General features: G+C 38.5%; 4 protein-coding genes across 14 annotated transcripts in view; 2 read left to right on the top strand and 2 right to left on the bottom strand.

Moving 5' to 3' along the window:
* The window catches only part of LOC122528741 (zinc finger protein 717-like), a 24,565-nt gene extending 19,662 nt beyond the window's left edge, over positions 1 to 4,903 (bottom strand). For 2 of the 5 annotated variants that reach the window (XM_043654184.1, XM_043654186.1), the window contains exon 1: positions 2,391 to 4,069. In XM_043654184.1, the coding sequence (XP_043510119.1) occupies positions 2,822 to 4,069 (1,248 nt within the window). In that variant the 3' untranslated portion in view covers positions 2,391 to 2,821. Of the gene's footprint in view, positions 1 to 11; positions 4,070 to 4,469 lie in introns of those variants that run through there. The other 3 variants (XM_043654187.1, XM_043654188.1, XM_043654185.1) reach the window with 3 other exon arrangements.
* An 80-nt stretch (positions 4,904 to 4,983) lies between these two features.
* Positions 4,984 to 8,710, top strand: LOC122528744 (zinc finger protein 385B-like). Of its 5 annotated transcripts, none has more exons than XM_043654191.1 (6): positions 4,984 to 5,146; positions 6,151 to 6,347; positions 6,522 to 6,660; positions 6,733 to 6,762; positions 7,762 to 7,901; positions 7,981 to 8,710. In XM_043654191.1, exons 1-6 carry the CDS (start codon positions 5,143 to 5,145, stop codon positions 8,146 to 8,148), a joined length of 678 nt encoding a protein of 225 aa, XP_043510126.1. In that variant the 5' UTR covers positions 4,984 to 5,142; the 3' UTR covers positions 8,149 to 8,710. The 5 variants fall into 5 exon arrangements, with proteins under 5 accessions (XP_043510126.1, XP_043510127.1, XP_043510129.1 ...); XM_043654192.1 differs by lacking the exon at positions 4,984 to 5,146 and adding an exon at positions 5,512 to 5,869; XM_043654194.1 differs by lacking the exon at positions 4,984 to 5,146 and adding an exon at positions 5,575 to 5,803 and having other exon boundaries at positions 6,148 to 6,347.
* Positions 8,618 to 14,382, bottom strand: LOC122528739 (dynein regulatory complex protein 1). 3 transcript variants are annotated; one of them, XM_043654180.1, is made up of 12 exons: positions 13,210 to 14,382; positions 12,510 to 13,096; positions 11,663 to 11,771; positions 11,173 to 11,523; positions 10,710 to 11,107; positions 10,406 to 10,622; positions 10,169 to 10,295; positions 9,886 to 10,100; positions 9,680 to 9,828; positions 9,364 to 9,590; positions 8,843 to 9,222; positions 8,618 to 8,776 (listed from the first exon to the last, which is right to left on the bottom strand). In XM_043654180.1, the coding sequence occupies exons 2-12, from the start codon at positions 12,638 to 12,640 to the stop codon at positions 8,762 to 8,764; spliced, it is 2,319 nt and encodes a 772-aa protein (XP_043510115.1). In that variant the 5' UTR covers positions 12,641 to 13,096; positions 13,210 to 14,382; the 3' UTR covers positions 8,618 to 8,761. The 3 variants fall into 3 exon arrangements, with proteins under 3 accessions (XP_043510115.1, XP_043510116.1, XP_043510117.1); XM_043654181.1 differs by having other exon boundaries at positions 8,843 to 9,219; XM_043654182.1 differs by lacking the exon at positions 13,210 to 14,382 and having other exon boundaries at positions 11,663 to 11,767; positions 12,510 to 12,620.
* A 2,022-nt stretch (positions 14,383 to 16,404) lies between these two features.
* LOC122528735 (putative protein TPRXL) lies at positions 16,405 to 17,794 on the top strand. The gene is made up of 2 exons (XM_043654173.1): positions 16,405 to 16,429; positions 16,934 to 17,794. Exons 1-2 carry the CDS (start codon positions 16,405 to 16,407, stop codon positions 17,308 to 17,310), a joined length of 402 nt encoding a protein of 133 aa, XP_043510108.1. The 3' UTR covers positions 17,311 to 17,794.
* The last annotated feature ends 3,046 nt before the right edge of the window (positions 17,795 to 20,840 follow it).

Raw genomic sequence — 20,840 nt, 5'->3', positions numbered from 1 at the left:
TTTTTTTTGGCTCGCGGCTGTCATGGCTCCCCCGCTTGCTGTTGTAAGCTTTGTGGCGTGTAACGTTAAAATGATCGATAATAATAATTACTGATGCTCGTAATAATCGAAACGTTAACAATAATAATAATAATAACAACAACAACAATAATGAAAATAACGATGACGACGATGATGATTATTGTTATTATTGTTGTTGTTGTTACTGTTATTATTATTATTATTGTTATTATTATAAGTGGTAGTAGTAGTAGTAATAGTAATAGTAGTAATAGTAATAGTGATAGTAATAATAGTAGTAGTAATAGTAGTAATAGCAATAGTAATGATAATCGTAATCGCTAAAAACTAATATCTAGCAATAGTCAAAAAAGAAAAATCAACAGCCCTGCTATTACACTCCTATTACTTAGAATTTACGATCTGCACATCCGTTCGTCGTTTTTATAATACATCCATATATATATATATGTATACGTATGTACAATATGTATCTTGCGTGTACAGTACACTTCGATATGTGAAAAGTAAGTACACCCTATGGAACTGATGTATAAGCTGTACACACAGTAGTCCTACGTGATAAAAAAAAGTGTACACCGGCGTACGTCTACCGTCTACCCCCTTCCCCCTCTAGACAGAAGTTTCGCCGCTCGGTTTGGACACTAGCAGAAAGGTGGGGCACGCGGGAAAAAATTAGTCCAAAGCGATACCACAAAAAAAGAAAAAAAACAAACGAAGTGGCGTAGAGAGGAAAGAAACACGGATAGAAAAGAACGAGACGAAGACGGGAGAGATAGGCAAAGAGGGAGGGAGGGGAGAGACAAGTGAAAGTGGAAAGGAAAGGGAAATAGACTGATAAAACAACGAGGGTTTAAAGCTAAAGAGAAACTATGACGACTGGGGCTATAAATTCTGTCGAGATATGTGCTACGCACATATGTTGCTGAAATGAAGTGACAATTGTGTGTCTCTAATAATAATAATAATAATAATAATAAGAATAGGAATAAAAATAAGTAAGAATAAGAATAATCATGGTAGCACTGTTAGTGTTGGTGGTGGTGGTGGTGGTAAGTGGTAGTAGTAATAGTAATAATAGCGAGAGACTGATATATAGTTGGGAAAATGTCGGTGGTGGTGGTGGTGGTGGTAATAATGATAGTGGTGGGAGAATGTTAGTATTAGTAGAAATTAGAAATAGTACTAATAGTGCTATAGCATTAGTAATAGTAGTAGCAGTAGTAGTAGTAGTGTAGCAGCAATAGTAGTAGTAGTAACTACTAATTGTAAGTGATAGTAGTAATACTAGTAATAGTAGTAAGAGTAGCGGTTAGTAACGGTAATGTTCCTGTTTTTTTTTTTTTTTCTTCACTTGTTTGTTTGTAAAAGTAATATAGTAGGGTGTCTACCAAACATCTTCGGTAGAGACCAATGTCCTTTTAAACTCTGATAGCTACGTCGCTCCGTGACATTGCTTTCCATTTGTTTTCTTTTTTTTTTTTTTTTTTCATTTTCTCTTTTTGATATCATCAAAATAGTAAACCAATAGTTTAAACGTTGTAGATAATAATTACTATCTATATCACAGATCCAAGTGACTAAACTCCTTTAAAAATATAATATAAATATGTGTATGTGTAATGGTTCGCGCACAATATATATATACACACATAGATATATATATATGTATATGTACTCGCAGATGTGATTGGAAAACAGGTAAATCAAACATAGAGCGGTTGGAAAAAGTCGCGAGAAATGTCGGCGCGCGTTAGTTTATGCTAACATCGATGTACCACGACAGATTCGGTAAAACGAAGAAAATCGAAACTCGATCGAGGAAACGGATCGATCGTCGTTGGTGTGGTGCACGCCCCTTGGAACGGTGCTGTTCAACGCACGTTGCGATACGTAATGTAGACTGTAGAGATGATCCATTAAATGGACCGAGAAGTCCATAGTAGGTACGTAAGCGGGAGACACGTGCAATTCACAATTGATCCACTCGGTTCTCTTGTCGGAAGATGGAAATGCAAATTGATCGGTGCGTAAAAATCGTTTGGTTAATTATGAATGACGAATGGTAAATGGTAAATGGTAAATGGTAAATGACAAGTGGTAAGTGGTATGTGGTAAATGGTAAGTGGTAAGTGGTAAGTGGTAAGTGGTAAGTGGTAAGTGGTAAGTGGTAAGTGGTAAGTGGTAAATGGTAAATGGTAAGTCGTTAATCGACAATTACGAGTAAGCATCCGTCGTGATCCAGAAAGCGGATGCTCTTTAGGCACTTTGTTCAACCAGCACCATTAAACGAGACGCGATCGAGGTGTCCGTCTCACTCGGTTCGTGGTAAAAATCGTAACTGCTGGCATAAACTGGCATAAACTTACTCATTGTTGCGTTGAATATATTCGGGGTACGAGATGGGAGAGTTGCTGGTAGTCGAGTACTGAGCGTAGAGATACAGAACCCCTGGCGGAGGGATGCCGCGATGCAGCTGCTGCTGATGCGGTTGCTGATGCGGCTGACGATCCGGCTGGTGATTCGATTGATGACTCGGTTGATGGTGCGGCTGATGATGCGGCTGATGATGCGACTCCGACGTATCAACGGGGGATGACATTTGCGGGTAGAGTTGGGAATTGAGGCTGTCCAGCGAGCTGGAGGAGCCCGTTGTTTGGTAGACACTCTGCGACGTGACGTGCTCGTGAGACACGGGTGAATTAAGTGCAAACGGCGAGGACGCCGAGGTGGGACATACTACTTGCTGCGGTGACTGTTGATGCTGCGGTAGAGACTCGGACACGCTCTCGTCTAAACACTAGTTGGTAGTCTGCGGATGTAGCAACGGCAGAGGAAGTTGAAGATTATTTTGCTTGGCTAGACTCGCGATTTCAGCGGCGATCCCTCCTTTCGAACCTGCCAAGCCGTCCAACGTGGAAGGTCCCTCGCTGTACCGTAAATCGCAAACTGGACTCTCGAAGCCTGTGCCCGGCGTGCCGTCACCGGCGCTCTGCGGCGTCGCTGGATTGTGATTGGTACTGCTCTGATTCATATCGCGATGTACTCGGTTTTGGTGTCGTATGAGATAACTGTCGCGTACGAACGTACGTCCGCATATGTTGCACTCGTACGTGGTACTTGCCGTGTGGGTACGAATGTGTATTGCGAATTGACTCTTTGACGTGAACGTGAGGGAACATCTGTCGCACACCAATGGCTTTTCGGCAACGTGACTCCAACGGTGTGCCGTCACGTAGCTCTTCACCGCGAAACGTTTCTGACAAATGTCGCAGGCATACGGCCTCTCTCCCGTATGTACCCGCTTATGAGTATTAAGACTGCTCTTCTGAGTAAACCTTTTCAAGCACAGCTCACATTGGAAGGGTCGTTCTCCTGTGTGCGTCCTCATGTGCACTTCCAAGTACGGCTTCCGGCAGAAACTTGCTTCGCACACCGTACAATGATATGGTTTGTTGCCCGAATGAAGCTTCATGTGTACATAGTACGACGAAGCGGAGGATAGCACCTTGCCGCATACCTTGCAAGGCTGTGGCTTCGACCTCGAGCCTTCTTTCACAGTTTGTTGCCCGGTCGACTGACGGCTTGGAACTTCGGGCTGCTGCACGGTCTGACTCTGCTGATGTTGTTGACCCTGCTGCGTTTGCTGTTGTTGATTCTGTTGCTGGCTTTGCTGTTGTTGCTGCTGTTGTTGCTGCTGCTGCTGCTGCTGCTGCTGCTGTTGCTGGCCCTGCTGTTGCTGACTCAATTGCAGCGTAGTCTGTTGCTGAGCCTGCAGGTGACTTTCTTGCTGCGAAAGGTCCTCACGGTCGTCCGACAAGTTCACCATGGAGTTGGAACCATCGGACCGGCTGGAAGCAACAGAATAAAACCCCATGGGTTCGCTTTTAATTTGTTGTTCGAACATGGACGTCATTATATCAGTCTGTTGCTGCTGAGCCAGCTCTTGCGACTGCGGCTCCTGCTGCTGCGCTGCTTCTTGATGGGGGAGCAGAGTCAGGTTGCGCTTGACAAGCTGCTCATATCCTGCGTACCAATCCACCTGCATGACAGGGAACCTCTATGAATCGCCATTTATGACACTGGCTGTAGCAGATAAATTCGCAACGATGCTGTTACACTCGTAATCATGCATGCCCGACTCGTATGTACATACACGCGTGTCAGGTTAGACCAATTGCTTTGACATTTAGCTTTGACAAGTGACAGAAGGTAGCTGGATGATCAGCTGATTGCATAACTTTTACGCGGACCACTCGAAGACGGCACGGCCCCGTCGTCAACAGAACGTAACCCAGCGGCGGAGCAACACGGGCGACTCTATTTTTAAAAAAGCGACCGCAGAAACGGCGGAATATCTCGACTGCGAAACCGGATTCCCCGCAAGCGCCTCGCAAGTGGGAGTCGCTTTTGCCGTAGCTGAGCAAGAAAGCAGCATTTCTACGAACCTTTGCTAATGTAGTGGTCCGGACTAGGGTCGAAAAACGTCACGCCTCATCGAGCGCACGCCTCCCGTTCTCGAGCGGCTTCACGGACAATCGCGAAACATTTCTACGGCCAAATTGTTTTTCTCCGACACAAAATATAAGATGGCTGCTACTATATTTCGCGACCGTCACCTATATACACTAGCACAAACACACGCGACACCCGAGTACCGACCGACGATACTCGGCCAACTTTTCTAATTGGCTGCTCTTCTTCAACCGCCAATATCACGCTCCACCACGGCCAACCTCGCACCTTCAAAACCGCTGATTGGATCGATCCATCGCAAAGCTTCATTCACCTGTTTGATTTTATGCATATTTCATCGACCAACTTTTCCCATACAAATAACCTTAATCTCTCTCTCTCTCTCTCTCTCTCTTTCTCTCTCTGTCTTTCTCTCTCTCTATCTATCTCTTAGACGCTTCACCCTGTCGGCCGTTGCAACTCACTAGGTGTTTAACCAAACAACTTTCCTACACAATTTTCCTCGGTCGTCCGCGTACCTGAAACGTAAAATAGCGTGAAACGTGGAACTTTCGTCTCTCATCACGTCTTCTTTCTACAAGTTACAGATTTACAACTGTTTCGATTCCACGTCGTTCGAAAAATTTCAAACCGACTGGCAACGGAATGCGTGTGTATACATGCGTACATACGTGTATACATAGGCGACACAATATACAAGTACGATATAGATACACATGCAACAATATAGATTCATTTAAAAACGAAAGTTTTGCAATTGTGTATACACTACGTGTATACATAACTAAAATTCAGCGAGAGGAGCAGTCGGGTCACCGAGTTTGTTCGAATATTATCAAATACTATCATCCATCACTGTTTAACTCACGTGTTTCAGAACGATCGTTACGTTAATCGACCTTGAGAAAAAACGACATCGTGTAAATACGCACATCTCGGTTCGAGTGCCTGTTAAATTAATAGCGCGCAGTATCTCGACTCACAATACGAATCGCTAAACGCGCCTTAAGCGACGACATTCTAGAGACTCTTACAGCCTATCAAATGTAACACCGAGTCACTAATGTCCGGATATAATGTTCCTAAAAACAGCAGGCAACCAACTCGAAAGCCTGTATCAAAAGTATCGAGGTATTGTTAAGAAGTAGCTCGTCCTATCGTTTAGGTATAAACATCGTCGCCGAAAACCGCCAGAAATCGTAGTTTTTCGATACTCATTGAAGAAACTGTGGAACTTACTATTTACGCATTTAGCGTTACGAGCATCAGTGAATTTGACTCTGATATATGTACAAAGCTCGATAGAAACGCTTGAACAATATACAATTGAATAATTTCTACGTGTACGTGCATACGTATCCTGTATATTTAAGTAGGTATATTTAAGTTAATATAATTACAATATTAATAATAATCATTTCTGGTTCAAAGTAGTGTACACACTCCGTATACGCATTTGTTGCAACTTTGAAACAAGTTGTAACCGTTTCAATTTCAACATGATAACACTATTGTACGAACATAATTTTCATTCTTTACATTATCAAGAAATCATGTTTGATCGTGTACTCTTAGATACTGTGTTACATGCTTGATTGTAACTTTGTTTTATTTTGATAAATTTACTAATTTGTGTGTTAAATTTTCTTCTAGTTTTAAAAATGGCCGTATCCTCAGAAAGTGTAATGAGTCCTGGCCTCAATGATCCTGTAACCAAAGCGGTGGTAGATAATATAATGGGAAACTTGCCAACGAAGAAACCCCTTGTTCGATGTGATGATTGTGATCTCTCGTTTACCAGCCAAACAGTATTAGATACACATTTGCAAGGAGCACGACATGCCAAACAGGTTTGTACAAGTGAACGACAAATAAAATTGTGAGACAATTAACTGTAAAAAAAAAAATAAAAAGTTGAGGTATGAGGTAACACACATGCAATGAAAAAAAAAGAAAGATCATTTATAAATTTTGACCAAAAGACCTCAAATCAGAAATGTAGAGATTACGCTCTTGTTTTGCAGATTAGATCCAAAAATATAATGGCATCTCTTGAAGAAACCAAAGTAGCATTTACAAAAGATGAAGAAACAAATGGATTGAAATGCAATGTGTGTAATGTGTGTCTAAACTCAATACAACAACTTCAAACGCATTTAAATGGTATATTACAAATTAAAAGTTATTTTGTTCACTTACGTGTTTCAAACATTAAATGAATTTCATTTTCTGTAGGGAGCCGGCACAAAAAGAAAGCCATGAGAGGTAATAAACCTTATATGGTACGAAAATCGCTACCATATGGGTTTAAATTTAGTCGCACTATGTGTATGGATAAAATAATAGAAAAGAATGTTGTTGTACTAATTTACTGCCTACTCATATTTACATTTGCATGCTTAACAGTCTTGCTTATTTTTGCTTTCCACCTGTTTTTATGAGCTAATGGAAACTTAATTTTGCTTGAAAGCTTTAATCTAAAAGTCACTATTGAAAAGCTTAGTGATAATGTTTGTTATAATATATTTGTCATAATTTGCTGTTGTTTATTATTTACTATTTATTCTTTATTTATTTATTTATTTTGTATTACTTGTTATTTATTTCTATCAAACGAAAATTGTATATTTATTATTTATTATTGATTTATTTTTGAGCATATTGTTATAAAATAACTCAATAACAAGTTACATATTATGATTAATAAAATTAATATCGTTTAATAAGTTGTCTCCTCCTGTTCTTCGGTTTTATTACGTACGTTCCTTTTAACAATGTATAACTTGCAGATGCATTTTCTAATTTCTTGCAATGCTCTTTTTATCCTAATTCCTAACCTGCTTCTATAAGAAAATAACATTAAATAATTCAGTCTTTAAATTATATTAGAAATAAAATCAGTTGTGATTTTTGTAAACAACCATTTATCTTTAACTATATTTCATTTATATAAAGTATAATGTACATATCAATTCTTTCAACTGTTAATATCTTATCGCAAGTATATGGTACAAATGATAGAATTGAAATTTTCATGAGAAATTTTAGATAATATATTATATATACTATTTTGAAAAGGTAAACTTCGCATACTTGTACATATTCGTCATTAAAATTTTATGGTGGTTCTCGGTTAAAAATTCTTTGTATTAATGGTTGCTTTTTCTATGGCATGAATGTAGTGTTCAAGCTGATTTATTATCACACGTAACCGCTTCAGCGGTTGTGATACATAGATAGTGTTGATCGCACATTGATGCTTAGGTGGGTGGGCTGGCAAAGATGTTGGCAGTTCAGTGACATCGACTACCATAAATATCCAGGAAACCCCTGTATCTAAAGGTGTATCACTTTCATGCAGCATGTGCAACAAAATCTTCAATTCTTTGACACAGTACAATGTGGTATGTTCTTAGCAAAAAAGTATAAATAACAAATAATAATTATTGACCACTTAATAATAATTTATGTATATAATTGCAGCATATAACATCGAAGAAACACACCGGTAAATTAAAACAAGCTGGAACTCAGAAGAAGAAAAGATTTTTCCCATATTGGAAAAAGCCTAAAACTGGCGTAAATCCTAGGAATCTTGTTCAATCGCTCTCAAATAATTTTGTACCAGGAGGTTTCACAAATCAGACGTAGAAAAAATAATGTAATAGAATGAATATCTCTATTTTAATACACGTATGAATTACTTAAATATACATACATTATTCTTTATAAAAAAATATTTTTTGTATAAATAACATTGGAATCGTGTCGCTTTAAACAATGAAATCAATTTGAAATTTAAATTTTAGTTATTAAAAACACGCATATATATAGTATAAATATCCATATGATGCTACATGTAATTTTTTAATTCTGCCACGTGAAAATGTAAATCTCCCTCTTCGCACTATTTCTTTGGAATATATATAATGTAAATATGCATATAATTGGAACACAATTAGTTCGTATGAAAGATACAAGTTTTTTGTTAACTATACTTATCAACTAAGAAAATTGTTGAAACAAAATGCGGGTGTCGTGTTAAAAATTTACATACGTGTGAATGGTTATCTTTGACATTAGATGAAATAGTGCAAATAGGTACTAATGAACGAATGTATATATATGTCCATTTAAAAATTAATGAAAAAATACATAATGTTGTAAGCATAATAATAATAAAAGCTATAGTCTTCGATTATTGATCCTGCAACGTGAAAATTTTATTTTCAAAACTCCGTTTTCTTCTCATTCCGTTATTTGTTCACGCGCTTTCAAGCTGAAATTCAAATACATCCAATATAATTATAAATTAGCAATATCGTTTACATTATTTTAACATTACCTGTGTTGTACAACTACTTAATAAACGACGCATTTCCGCATTCTGTTTCCGTAACGATTGCGTTTCAGCATTTAATTGGTGTCTTTCTTTCAACACTTCATAATACTTTTTAAGGCCAACCAACAGATTATCCCACAGTCTTTCCTTGTCTTTTGAAAAAATATTCTGATATCGTTCCCAAAAATCAATTATATCGTTGTCCGTTATATTACGTGATATCGTGACCTTTTCTTTAATTATTTTTTTATCAGGCGAAGCTTCTTTCTTAACGAACTCGTACCTCTCCACGAAATCTTTTAATGCATTTGAAACGATCTCGGTTTCAACCGTCAACAAGTGGCCTCTGTTGCACGTTAACGATCGTTTTGGTTCGCCATCCGCTAAAAAATAAAATCTATACGTTGCATGAACAAATATAACTGAAATTTGCCTCGATAAGTAAATTTCATGTAAAATCGAAAAGCAACAGTCAGTGAAAAAAAAAAAAAAGTATTGAAGATATATCGACTTTTGTTACACACTGTCAGTAACTTCAATGATGCCTTTAGATACACAGGTTGAGACTTGTGCATTTACAACCGGTGTTTCGGTCGAAGAAGATTCTGGTACATTTTCATTTGTACCAATATCACTTTCATGTCCATCGTCATGCAATTTCTCAGAACAAAGTGCTTCTTCCATAGCTGCCACTAATTTAGCTTCTTCCGCATCAAGTGTATCGCTGCCGCAAATATCAAGTAAAGTGGTCCTAAAATATTTTCATTATGAATAGTTTGTATTAAATTTTCTATCAGCCTTCTGATCTTTTCTTAAAGATCAACAATATTTCTCACGTACAAAGACGAAGAACTTTCAGTAATTTCCCCAGACCGTCCACAAACACTGGGTGTACTTACAATTTTGGTCGTACAAGTGGGGCAATACGCGTACGTTAAAAAAAAATTCAATAAGAATTGGATTTCTTGTTCGGACGTAATTTTTAGCGCCTAAAAATTCAATTGTATTCATATCTCAACTTGGCACGAGAGCGCAATTGTTTATACCTCGAACACTTTATCCAATCGAATCAATAATTTATCCTCTTCCGCATAATCAGAAAGTAAATTCTTCAAAGTATCTTCAATAAGATAATCACAGTGCTCAGAAATCAGTTTTAGAATATGATTTAATAAGCGCCGTTCCAAATTAATTTCTTCTAAAGTAGTCGCTGGTTTGTATGATTTGGCTATTATTTTTCTCTGTTTAGCTTCCTCTTGTTCTTAAACGATAATAAAAAAGAGAATGTTAATAAAACGATGCTTTATCTTTATTTGTCAAATTTTATACCTGTTTTTAAGGCACACATTGCTCCGCAAAACGAAGGTAATTCCTCTTTTTTCAACAACTGTTTCTCCGGTGGCTGCCATTCCATTATTAACAATTGTTCGTGTATGATTCTATCTGCCGTCAAAATCTGAAATATAGTTGTCAAACAGAGCTATCCCTATCAATTATATATTGCTACCTGCTATAGTAATTATATTTATATCATACGTTATAGTCCATATAATTAATCACACGCACCTTGTCAACTAATTCGTTCGCAGTTTTAATATTCATATCCCATATTTGCATGTACTTTTTATCGTTGATCTCGGCGAGATTGTTGGACTTTTCTTCCAAGTCTTGTATAGCTCTATGCGACTTTAATATTTGATTCGTGATCTTTTGAATTTCCATTCTAGTCGATTCTTCCAAATCTGAGTAAGTCTTTTTCAAGTTGTTAATAACATCCTGAAGCCTACAGAAAACGTAAACATACGTTTACAAGGTAATATTGTCAAACAATTACAGATTAGAACAAACAATTATAATTGCTAATACGCGCTTGTTAATCTTTCTCTTCTGCTGATTCTTCACGATGGTGTTTTCTTCGTCTCGTCGTTTCAGCACTGCATAATTATAATCTAATTTTTCAATATTCATCATGCAAAAGACTTTCATATTTTGCACTTCCTGCTGAAGATTCTGTATTTCCAACTCAAACATGATCTTTTGCTTCCTAAACTCTTCTTGGTGTTGTATCATTACTTTCTGCATCTCCTCTTCGTATTCGCGCATCACTTCCTTCCTTTCCTCCGTTGCTTTGAACGTATCGTCTTTGAGCTTTTTAAATAATACATTCCATTTCTCTAAAGAGGATTCCAAAAGCATCTTTCGCTCCATTTCGATAACACTTTCGATCAGTTCTACTTCTCGGCGATAAGCTTTGGTCATCGTTCGTATCTAAAACACATAAGAGGTAAGTACATTTGAAAGAAATTATGTACGTAGCGAAAGAACAAACCCACTTGGTTCTCCATTCTTTCGATGAGCAAATCAATATCCTCATTTTGTTTCTTCACATCCTCGGTGTATTGTAAATCAGCATTGTCCAATTCTTGTTTCAATTCCGCGATCAACGCATCCTTCTGCTCCAGGATCTCGAGGCATTTGGTATTTTGCTTTTCCAACTCATCGTGAATGTCCAGCGGGTGTTTCGAAGCAAGTATATCAGGCCATTTTTCCGTAATTTCATGATACTTCTCCATAGACTTTTGGCCTTCCTCTTCTATTACCTTTAACAACTCCTCTCTCTTCTCTTGCATCTCTTTTCGCCTCTGCAACTCCTTCGCGTCATTCGCCACTCGAACACCTGCAACCTACGTCAAAATATTATTCACAATGTTGACACACAATGCGTACACCGAAGCAATTACATTTTATTGCGATTAACTATGGTTGTTTGTTAACTCAAGAGAATTGATAAGTAATTATTTCCTTGACTCAAATTGCACGTACCACTTCATCTCCTTCCGTGGCTAACTTCTCCAACGCTTCTATGCTATCAAGTATTTGCTTCTCGATGGGTGTTATTTCCTCGACTTTTTCATCCGGATCTTTTATCTGTCTAACATCAAAAAATTATATATATTGTCTATGATGTCTATGAGATACGAAAAATATTTGGCGCGTATTCTTTGTCATGCGGTAACAATATTATGAACGAAGAGTATTTTCCTCTTGAATATTCGCCCCAAGGAATGATTGTTTGAATAATTTAATAACTGTACGTGTGTATGAAATTTTCTCTCATTCTTATTCTTACATAAATTATCCTTATTCTTGCAACTTAAACTTAAGTTGCAAGAATAAAGTTGTCACAATAAAATTACCTGCATATATTTTCGCAACATACTCGTGTACATGTTCATAATTGTAAAGTTATACGATATTCCAGCCAATTCTGTACTATGCGTCCCTAATTAGTTTGTGATTACATATTAAAATCATCAACTAATTCACCTATTTTCGTTATGAGCGGCGTGAAAAGATTTTAAATCCCCAACATAATTACGATTATACCAAAAATTACAATGTAACAACAATTGTTTCGCCTTATCAATGACGTACGATCAAGTTTAAATTGCCCGCGGTAATTGGCACCTAACATTTTTATTACGTATTACCTGACGCCTAATACATCCAAATAACAAATAACAATTATCCAATTCTGGCTGCATCTGCGTTTAAACTATAAAAATATGAATATTACCTTTTCTTTGACAAAAAATTTATAGTGTGTAGTACGTTTACTATATAAAATATATATATATCTGTGCATATTGAAATTTTATCCGATCCTTACTTATCTCGTGCTTGTACACGTCGTTGTATGCGAAGTCTGCGTGCCAACTTTCGCTCGTTTGCATCGGACGATAAAATGGATGGTTCTTCTGGATGTTCCGAGATGTTTGAATGTTTATCGTGCAATGACATGACTCTTCAACTTTTATATGCAATAAAATATACAATTAAGACCGAAACTCTGAATTTAATACATATATGTATTAAATTGAATCGCACAAATGTTGAGGTTGAACTACGGGAGAGGTTAGGTGTTAGAATCATACAAGAACCAGTAACAAAGAATGGAAATTAGGGATGGAAATGCTTGTATAAAGTAAACAATATTGTTTGTTCGATATTTAATTATTATCGATTAACGACAGAGTAGTTACATATAAATATTGCCCATTGACTATCAACTAGTTGGTGATGTGACGTCGTATATAATTTTAAGTCTCGTATTTTACGCCCTCTGTGATCTACTGCGACAAATATGAAAATTATGTCACACTCGTCGTCAATTGTCAAAAACAATAAAATCAGTAACACTGTCCTTATTACGAAAATTAATTAAATCTCAATTGTTAATTGAATCTCAAACAGTACCTGTAAAATTATAGAAAAATTTTATCGAATATAATGGTAATTAATTGAGAAAATATTTCATTACGCTCTACTGAATCAAAAAAAATTGTCTACAAGTCACATCTCTTTCATACCTCATCTATGCCATTGACTAATTGTAAAGATAGAATTTAATTCATAGATTTATTCAATGGTGAAACCACAGACGCAAACAAGATGTGATGAAATGATTTGATTCGCGCTTATGGTTAGTACATTATAAATTCTTAATATCTGTGCCTCCTAAAGATGGCACTGAGTGCAAGATTGTAAGATAATTATTAGTTTAGTCAATTGGAAGATGTCCTCACCATCGCTGATATTTAATCACAATAGTATATTTAAAGAATTTATAAATAAAAGAGAAAAAGGATATATGTGGCATCGGAAAACATTTTAATTGCACTTCAATAAAACTGGATTGTTCATCATGACGCGAAATTAAATTTACGCAAGTATGTATATTACAATTATACCAATTGATTACATTGTTTTAGCGCTGATTCTTATCAACATTTTTTGCACTAACTGACCAATTTCTGCACAATTAAATGGATTCTGCAAAATTTTGTACGATTGAACTGATATTTTTTAAAAGATCCAGAAATTAGTGTCCGTACACGAAATATTTTTATATAAAATTCTTGTTGATTGTTTTATCACAATGAAATTGAGATATAAAAAGTTAACCAAAAATTTGGAAAATAAATTATACACGAGTATATACATACGTATTTAAGAATAATACAAAATACTATAACATAACCTTTTACAAAGCTTTACATAACAAATCATACGTAAAAGACCCTCACAGTACGTTATACATAATCAATCGTACGTCTATTTAACAGCAAGTACTGTTTAAAATTGAATACAACGAACACTTTTATATATGGGTACTGTGAGTTCGTTAAGAGGTAACTATAAATCACCGTTACAGAACACATAATAGGCGTTTCTCGTTCGAAGTTCTCAACTGCGAATCACTTGTGAAACTGTCTTCGTTTTCGAACAAAGTATGTAATCCAAGTTCGAAGGAAATCGCTCTCTCTAACCTTGATGAGGTACTGACAAACGGATGTTTGGTATTATCGCCAATCGTGTAACGTCATAGGGCACAATCATTGTAAACCACTAGAACAAATACGATACGTAAGAGACAAACGAAACAGTGCATTTCGTGAATTCACAGTCACTATATCGACGCCATGAATCTACGACTTTGATGCGATTTTAACGGATAAAGCTAAATAAGAGGAGGCAAAGGCCAGGTCCGGCTCGATGCGTACCAGTGCCTCGCTACTTTTCGGAAATGTTGGTAAAAATAAGCCAATAATTCGACGAAACTGAATTATATTGCGATTCCAAGTATACGTATAAAATACATGTGTCAATTCTCGCTTTTGCAAATATATAATGTTTACATGTTTTGTATAATAATAATGAATTTAATTTGTGGAAATTGTATCGCTACGTACACAATTGTCATATGTTGCGTTGAATTATAGCATTCGAGAAGGATTAACTTTATCGTCGCAGCAAATTCTGTTCTACAATTTCTACATACGTATAGACTCATATACATATATACCTATGTTGTTTTTATTTCAAAGAAGACAGAAATACGTTTTATATTTATATTTTATGTTTATATTTATACACGTATATACATACAGACGTTCTACATCCAAGGTATTTGCATACAAAGCGCATCCAAGCGCAGGCTGATAAATATCGTATTTGAACAGGTTACGGGCCGCAGTCGGGCCAACGCGTTTGTTTGATCGTTACTTCCTTGAGGTTAGGGGCCACGTCGCGAAGCTAAGTACTTTTATTTTCATAATAATCGGATTTTCCGTCTTTATTGTCTCGGTAGAAAGTACCGATGTGCCCCGGGTAATTGGTTGCCCCTGAAACGGCCCTGGTGAGAGCGGAATGGAAAGAGAGGGACTAACCGTGGAACAAAGATGGCGCACAAACACGGCCGGCGGAGAAGGCGCGAGCTACGGGGGAAGAGGACGAGACGATTACAGGGTAGGTAGTGAAGAGAAGAGAACAGAAGAGTAGTGAAGAGAAGAGAAGTAAAGAGATGCGAAGAGCAGGGTTGGGAGAAGAGGATAGGTTCGGTTGGGGTGCGGGACGATTTAGCGTGACAAGAAGAGCGAAACGGCGTAGGGTAGAGACGGGAAAAGCCGCGCTGGGGTCGGTGAAGCCGCGAGTAGGGGAGGATTGGGAAGGGACAAGAGAGAGACAAACACAGCTCTGAACGGTCGCAGCGCGGGTCGGGGGTTCGGGTTAGCTCGTTCGACCCGTTATCCCTTCTCTCTTGGAGTCACGAATTCTCTCTCCCTACCTGTCCTTGCTTCGATTCGAACGCGAGTCCCACCACTCACTCGCCCCTCCAGGGACGTACCAAAAGTCCCCACTTCCCCGTCACTCCCAACCCACCAGCGATACACTTCAACGGCTGGCGGGCGACGATCGCGATTGCAAGTCGCCGCTTTCCGAGGTAGACTCGTTTCATTCCCCTACGCTGCCCTCCCCACCAGGCGGCCGACAACCGTACTAGCCGGCGAGCCATACTACGCTCCCGCCACGGTGACGTCACTCTGAGTAGTGTAGTGCAGTGAGAAGGAGCAAAAGCCAAGCTCCATCCGCGTTACATGGCTCGAGTAAACGAGAAGCGAGTGCGTTGAAACGTACATATACAAACGTGTTTGTATCGTATAGCGATCGAGTCTAGCCAAAACGTACCCATTAATTTCCTCGATCAACACGACGTTGTTATGTGACACGACGCGTCCGATCGCGAAAGAAAGAGAAACAAATAAAGTAAAAAAAAAAAAAAAGAAAAAGAAACAAAGAATAGAGAAAAACCGCACTTCGCTTTTACCAACGAAAACAAACGACCAACTTGCAATTCCGAGTGACGAAGATGCTGAGCGGTGTTGATACAGTGACATGTGAAAGGATCGTCTCTTACGTGCATTAGTGAAAAGTATGAGAAAAGGGAGAAAAGTCGTGATAAAGGGGGAAAACGGAGAAGAAAAGGAATACAGTGTCTCGTGCGCGCAGTGAAAAAAGGAAAAAGTTGCACGTTGTATTTGCCGAGAGAAGAAAAGTCAACACGGTCGTCTGCCTCTGGTAGATAGATCGTTTTATCCTTTCTTTTTCTTTTTTTTTTCTGAAGTGCCGACGGTCCCGTGGGGATCCGAAGAAGTTGTTGTTGGTCAGTGTTATATATGGTGGCAAGGAAACGAGAGCAAAGTTGAGAATCAAGCAGTGTGATGATGCTTGGCAGATATGCGTTGGGATGTATCGCCCGCGCATTGTGCCCGGTGTGCTTAGTGTGACGTGTAATTAACCGTCTTTCTTCATACGCGATTCAGTGGTATACGATGTGGTGTTCGGCGACGGTTCTGATCCTTCTAGCCGTTGCCATCAGTGGTGTCCACTATCGAGGCTCCTCCTCTTCTTTGTGGTTGTTGTGGTTGATATCGCCGCCGTCGCCGCCGTCGTCGTCGTCGTCGTCGTCGTCGTCGGCGTCGTCGCCGTCGTCGTCGTCGCCGTCGTCGTCGCCGTCGTCGTCGCCGTCGTCGTCGCCGTCGTCGTCGCCGTCGTCGTCGTCGTCGTCGCCGTCGTCGTCGCCGTCGTCGCCGTCGTCGCCGCCGTCGTCGTCGTCGTCGCCGTCGCCGTCGCCGTCGCCGTCGCCGTCGTCGTCGCCGTCGCCGTCGTCGTCGTCGTCGTCGTCGTCGTCGTCGTCGTCGTCGTCGTCGCCGCCGTCGCCGTCGCCGTCGTCGTCGTCGCCGCCGTCGTCGTCGTCGCCGCCGTCGTCGCCGTCGCCGCCGCCAACGCCAACATCAACATCGTCGCTGCCGACATCGACATCGTCGCCACCGCCGCCGCCGCCAACATCATCGCTGCCGACATCGACATCATCGACATCGTCGCCGCTGCCGACATCGACATCATCGTCATCGTCATCAGTGTCGTCGCCGTCGCTGTTATCACCATCGTCACAGTTGTTATCGCTATCATCGCTGCTGTGGTTGTCGGCAGCGTGCATCACGACGATCCGAAAGTTCGATCACGAGGTCTTCGCAGCCACCCTATCCTGTTGGCCGATCGTTCCACGGTGCTGCCCTGACGACAGCACTCATCATCGTCCCTGGGGTCACCTTCCGGCTAGTGACTAGTGATAATCTGTTTGTTGCTAGTGATTAAATTGAAAGAGTGTCGAAGTGGGAGAGAAGCTGGTTCCTTCGTTGTGTGGTATACACGTAACGTAACCTAACGGTTTCTACGTTTCTTCTTGTCGCGTGTGTGTTGTGAGTTGTAATTACGAGCTAGAAAGTTTCATATCCTCGATCCAATTGGGAATATATATCAATTGTGCCGTGAAGCCGAGGAAAAGATCAGTTATTTACTTATTGATTTCGTGGTGAAACACCGATCCGGAAGGGAAGCAAGTTCAGTAAAGAGAAAAGAGCTTCTCCTTTACCCGGCGCTCCAGTGTTTTGTGGTATTCAATATCGGTGGTGTGTGTGCCTCTGCCCTGTGTGTGTGTGAGTGTGTGGTGGCAAGAGTGTGCCGTGATTAACGTCGGTCGAAGTTGTGTGTCGTTGTACAGTACCGCCAAACGATACCACAACATCCGATCCCAAATGAAGAGTTCGGAGCAAAATGGTTAGAGAGACACGTCACCTGTGGGTTGGAAATCTGCCGGAAAACATCCGAGAGGATCGCATACGAGAGCATTTCAAACGGTGAGCCTCCTTTTTCTTTTCGTACACTTTGCTTTTGCCTTTTAACACAAGGCGGCCTTATGTAACTCTAATACATACGTATGTACATGTACGTACACACGCACCACAATTCGATTTGACAAAGTTCGAACCGTGCCGTCGTTCTCCTCCTGTACAGTTTACTACCGTAGTATATTATCTACCTAGTTCATACAATAGTGTGCACGGAATTTGACGTTTATTTTTCCGTTTATCTTCTTGGTGTACCTACCGTATTCTTTTACACAAGAGGTCACGAACCTTAGGACCGCTTGATGCGAGATTTACGGGTAAATATTTCTGATTTTCTAAATCGAGAAAAAGAGATATAGCATACACAGATCCTCATACATCATTAAGGGCAAGAAGTATGTTTTTATTGTTGCCGTGCTGTCTGAACTACGATCGACGATAATTTGGTCGGAAAACTTTACGATTGACACGGTCGTGTCCTTTGTAACGTTTGTGCCAATCTTTCGAACGATCGAAAGTTCGGTTAAACTGGACTTTGACAAATGTATACGTATACAAACGTTTAGTAAACGAACAATTGAAGAAATCGTGAAAAATTTATTTGTTAGACTAAACACGTTGTGTTTCGTGCAACGAAAGATATTTTCAGTTTGAGCAAAACCAAAATTCCGAAACGCGCATAGAAAGTATATGCTTTGATGTTTTCAATTTTAAACGTAGAGGATCTTGCACGCGTGGGCAAGTACACACCCACACCTCACGTACACACCTAACGAATACAGACGATGTGCGTTATACGAAGAAGAGCCTTGGCTCTGGCTCTCCTCGCGTAGCGTAAGCGCGCCGTCATTTGTTTTTTCCCCGAAGTAATAATAACTGAGGACAGCCATTTTGAGAGCTCGCGCGGCACGAAGTTATTGTTCGACAGTGACGCTCAAACTGTGGATCCTCTACGGGCACGCCTTTCGTACGTGTCTAGAAAGGTAAACACTCGAATAAAATTGGAAAATTTATTGTAATATCCCGTCCGTGGATTGTCGCTGAATTTCGCAACGAAAACAACAACAATAATAATAATAATAATAACAACAACGATGATAATTGCAACACATTGATTTTGCATTTCTTCTCATTTACGTTATTTATCATTTATTATCATTTATTTGTGTCGAAAAACAGAACATTAAAGTGGTTTATTAAACGATTGATTTAATATTTGAATAAATAATTATATAATAGATTTTATACGCATTCGTGATTGAAGTAGAAGTAGAAGGTTTTCTTTTTTTCTTTTTTTTTAATGAATTATTGCACAGACTCGAAAACTTTTCCTTGTCGCAATAGTCGTAATTTTATCGATTGAACAAATATCTATCCAAGTCGCATTTTAGACCAGGTATCACTTTTGATTCTATTTATAAACATTTATCCGATGCGCTAAAAAGTATTACGAGTAATATTATGTTGGCGAATTGTCTTTGTTGAAACTTCGTCGGAATGTATTTATTTTGTAATGCGTTAAAAATATCCGTAACTTTCTATGCATATTTGCACGTATGGAGCAACGTTATGTGATACACAAAGTAGAAATATACTTAAAATACCGGTGGAATTGTTAAAGAGCAGAGATCGAAGTAGGAAAACAGAAGTGAAAACTAACGGTGACGTGGCTCAGTGACGCTCAATTTTCGGATACCGAACAGCCTGAAACAGTTACAATGTAAAATGTTTATTATTACAAGCAGTTTTTATGAAAGACCTATCCACAAAGCTATTTCTGTTAGTATTGTCATCGTTATTAATTTTCACGCATACAATTAAACGTTATGTGAATTTAGAGAAACAGGTTTTACATCATTGTACACTTTTATTGCAACACATTATATCTATACTCTGAGTGTTAATTATTTTCGATGCTATTTACACACTTATTCGCTAAGAATTTGCCCGATCAGTTACGTAAATGACGAAAATCGTCTCTATTCACAGTTACATCGCGAATCCTTTCATATTTAGAGGTTGTAACTATTCTAGAATACATAAAATACTTATAATATACATTGAAAAAGAAATGTCAAGGATGTTTCTATAAGTTCATAGTTTCTTTGGACTCAAACGTGTTTTACGTTACACAAAATATTTAAGATTGTATCGATTCAGGTGAGTAACGTTACCTGAGTTTTTTTTGACAGTCAAAGAAAGTTCTAGCAGGAAGTCTATTTTCAATAGTTTCAAAATGTTTATAAATTGTGATCTTATTAATTTTTCTAGATATATAAGCATATTCATTTTACCAACTGCGCTATTATTTATATTTTACGTGTCAGCTGGGATGATACTTGATTTATATCTGGACCTCGTTCTTACGGTCATCAAACGTGCGTTATAACCGTTAAGGCTCATCCTTAAAATGGCGGATGGTGTCGTTACACCGTTGACCTCCAGTGTCTCGAAACATGTGACAGTGAATGAAATAATATTTCTTAAAATGTTATCCTCGCCCTGTTATTTACAATCATTTCATTCTGCTTGTAATGTTTATCCTACTATTTTCCACAAAAAAATGTAGAACGAAAGAACATCGTTTTTTTTATATCTGAAATATTATTTACCATACAAAATGTACCTAGTAGTACAAATGTACCTAAAAGATTTTTTTCACGTTGAAAGTTATAAAGTAGTTTATATCTTAATTTTAATATAAAAAGTCATTTTATGCAGTGTATGTGTACGTAGTATTATTCATTTACGTTTTCATTAACTTTATTAATTTTTCATAATAGTAGCAACATTTAAAAAATAGCATTTTTCATAGTAACAAAGTTTGTATCTTCAATTGTATATTTTTGAAAAATATGCAGATATTAAAATCTTTATTTTTGGAAAATTGTTGAAACTATGAACATTCAGTCATTAGTTAAATTTAATGTTTCTTTTCAAAAGAGAGAAAGATATTTTCATCATGAAGT

This window comes from Frieseomelitta varia, unplaced genomic scaffold, assembly GCF_011392965.1.
Source record: "Frieseomelitta varia isolate USP_RPSP 00005682 unplaced genomic scaffold, Fvar_1.2 scaffold_257, whole genome shotgun sequence".
Classification (NCBI taxonomy): Eukaryota; Metazoa; Arthropoda; class Insecta; order Hymenoptera; family Apidae; genus Frieseomelitta; species Frieseomelitta varia.
This window is presented reverse-complemented; position numbering and strand designations above follow the sequence as displayed.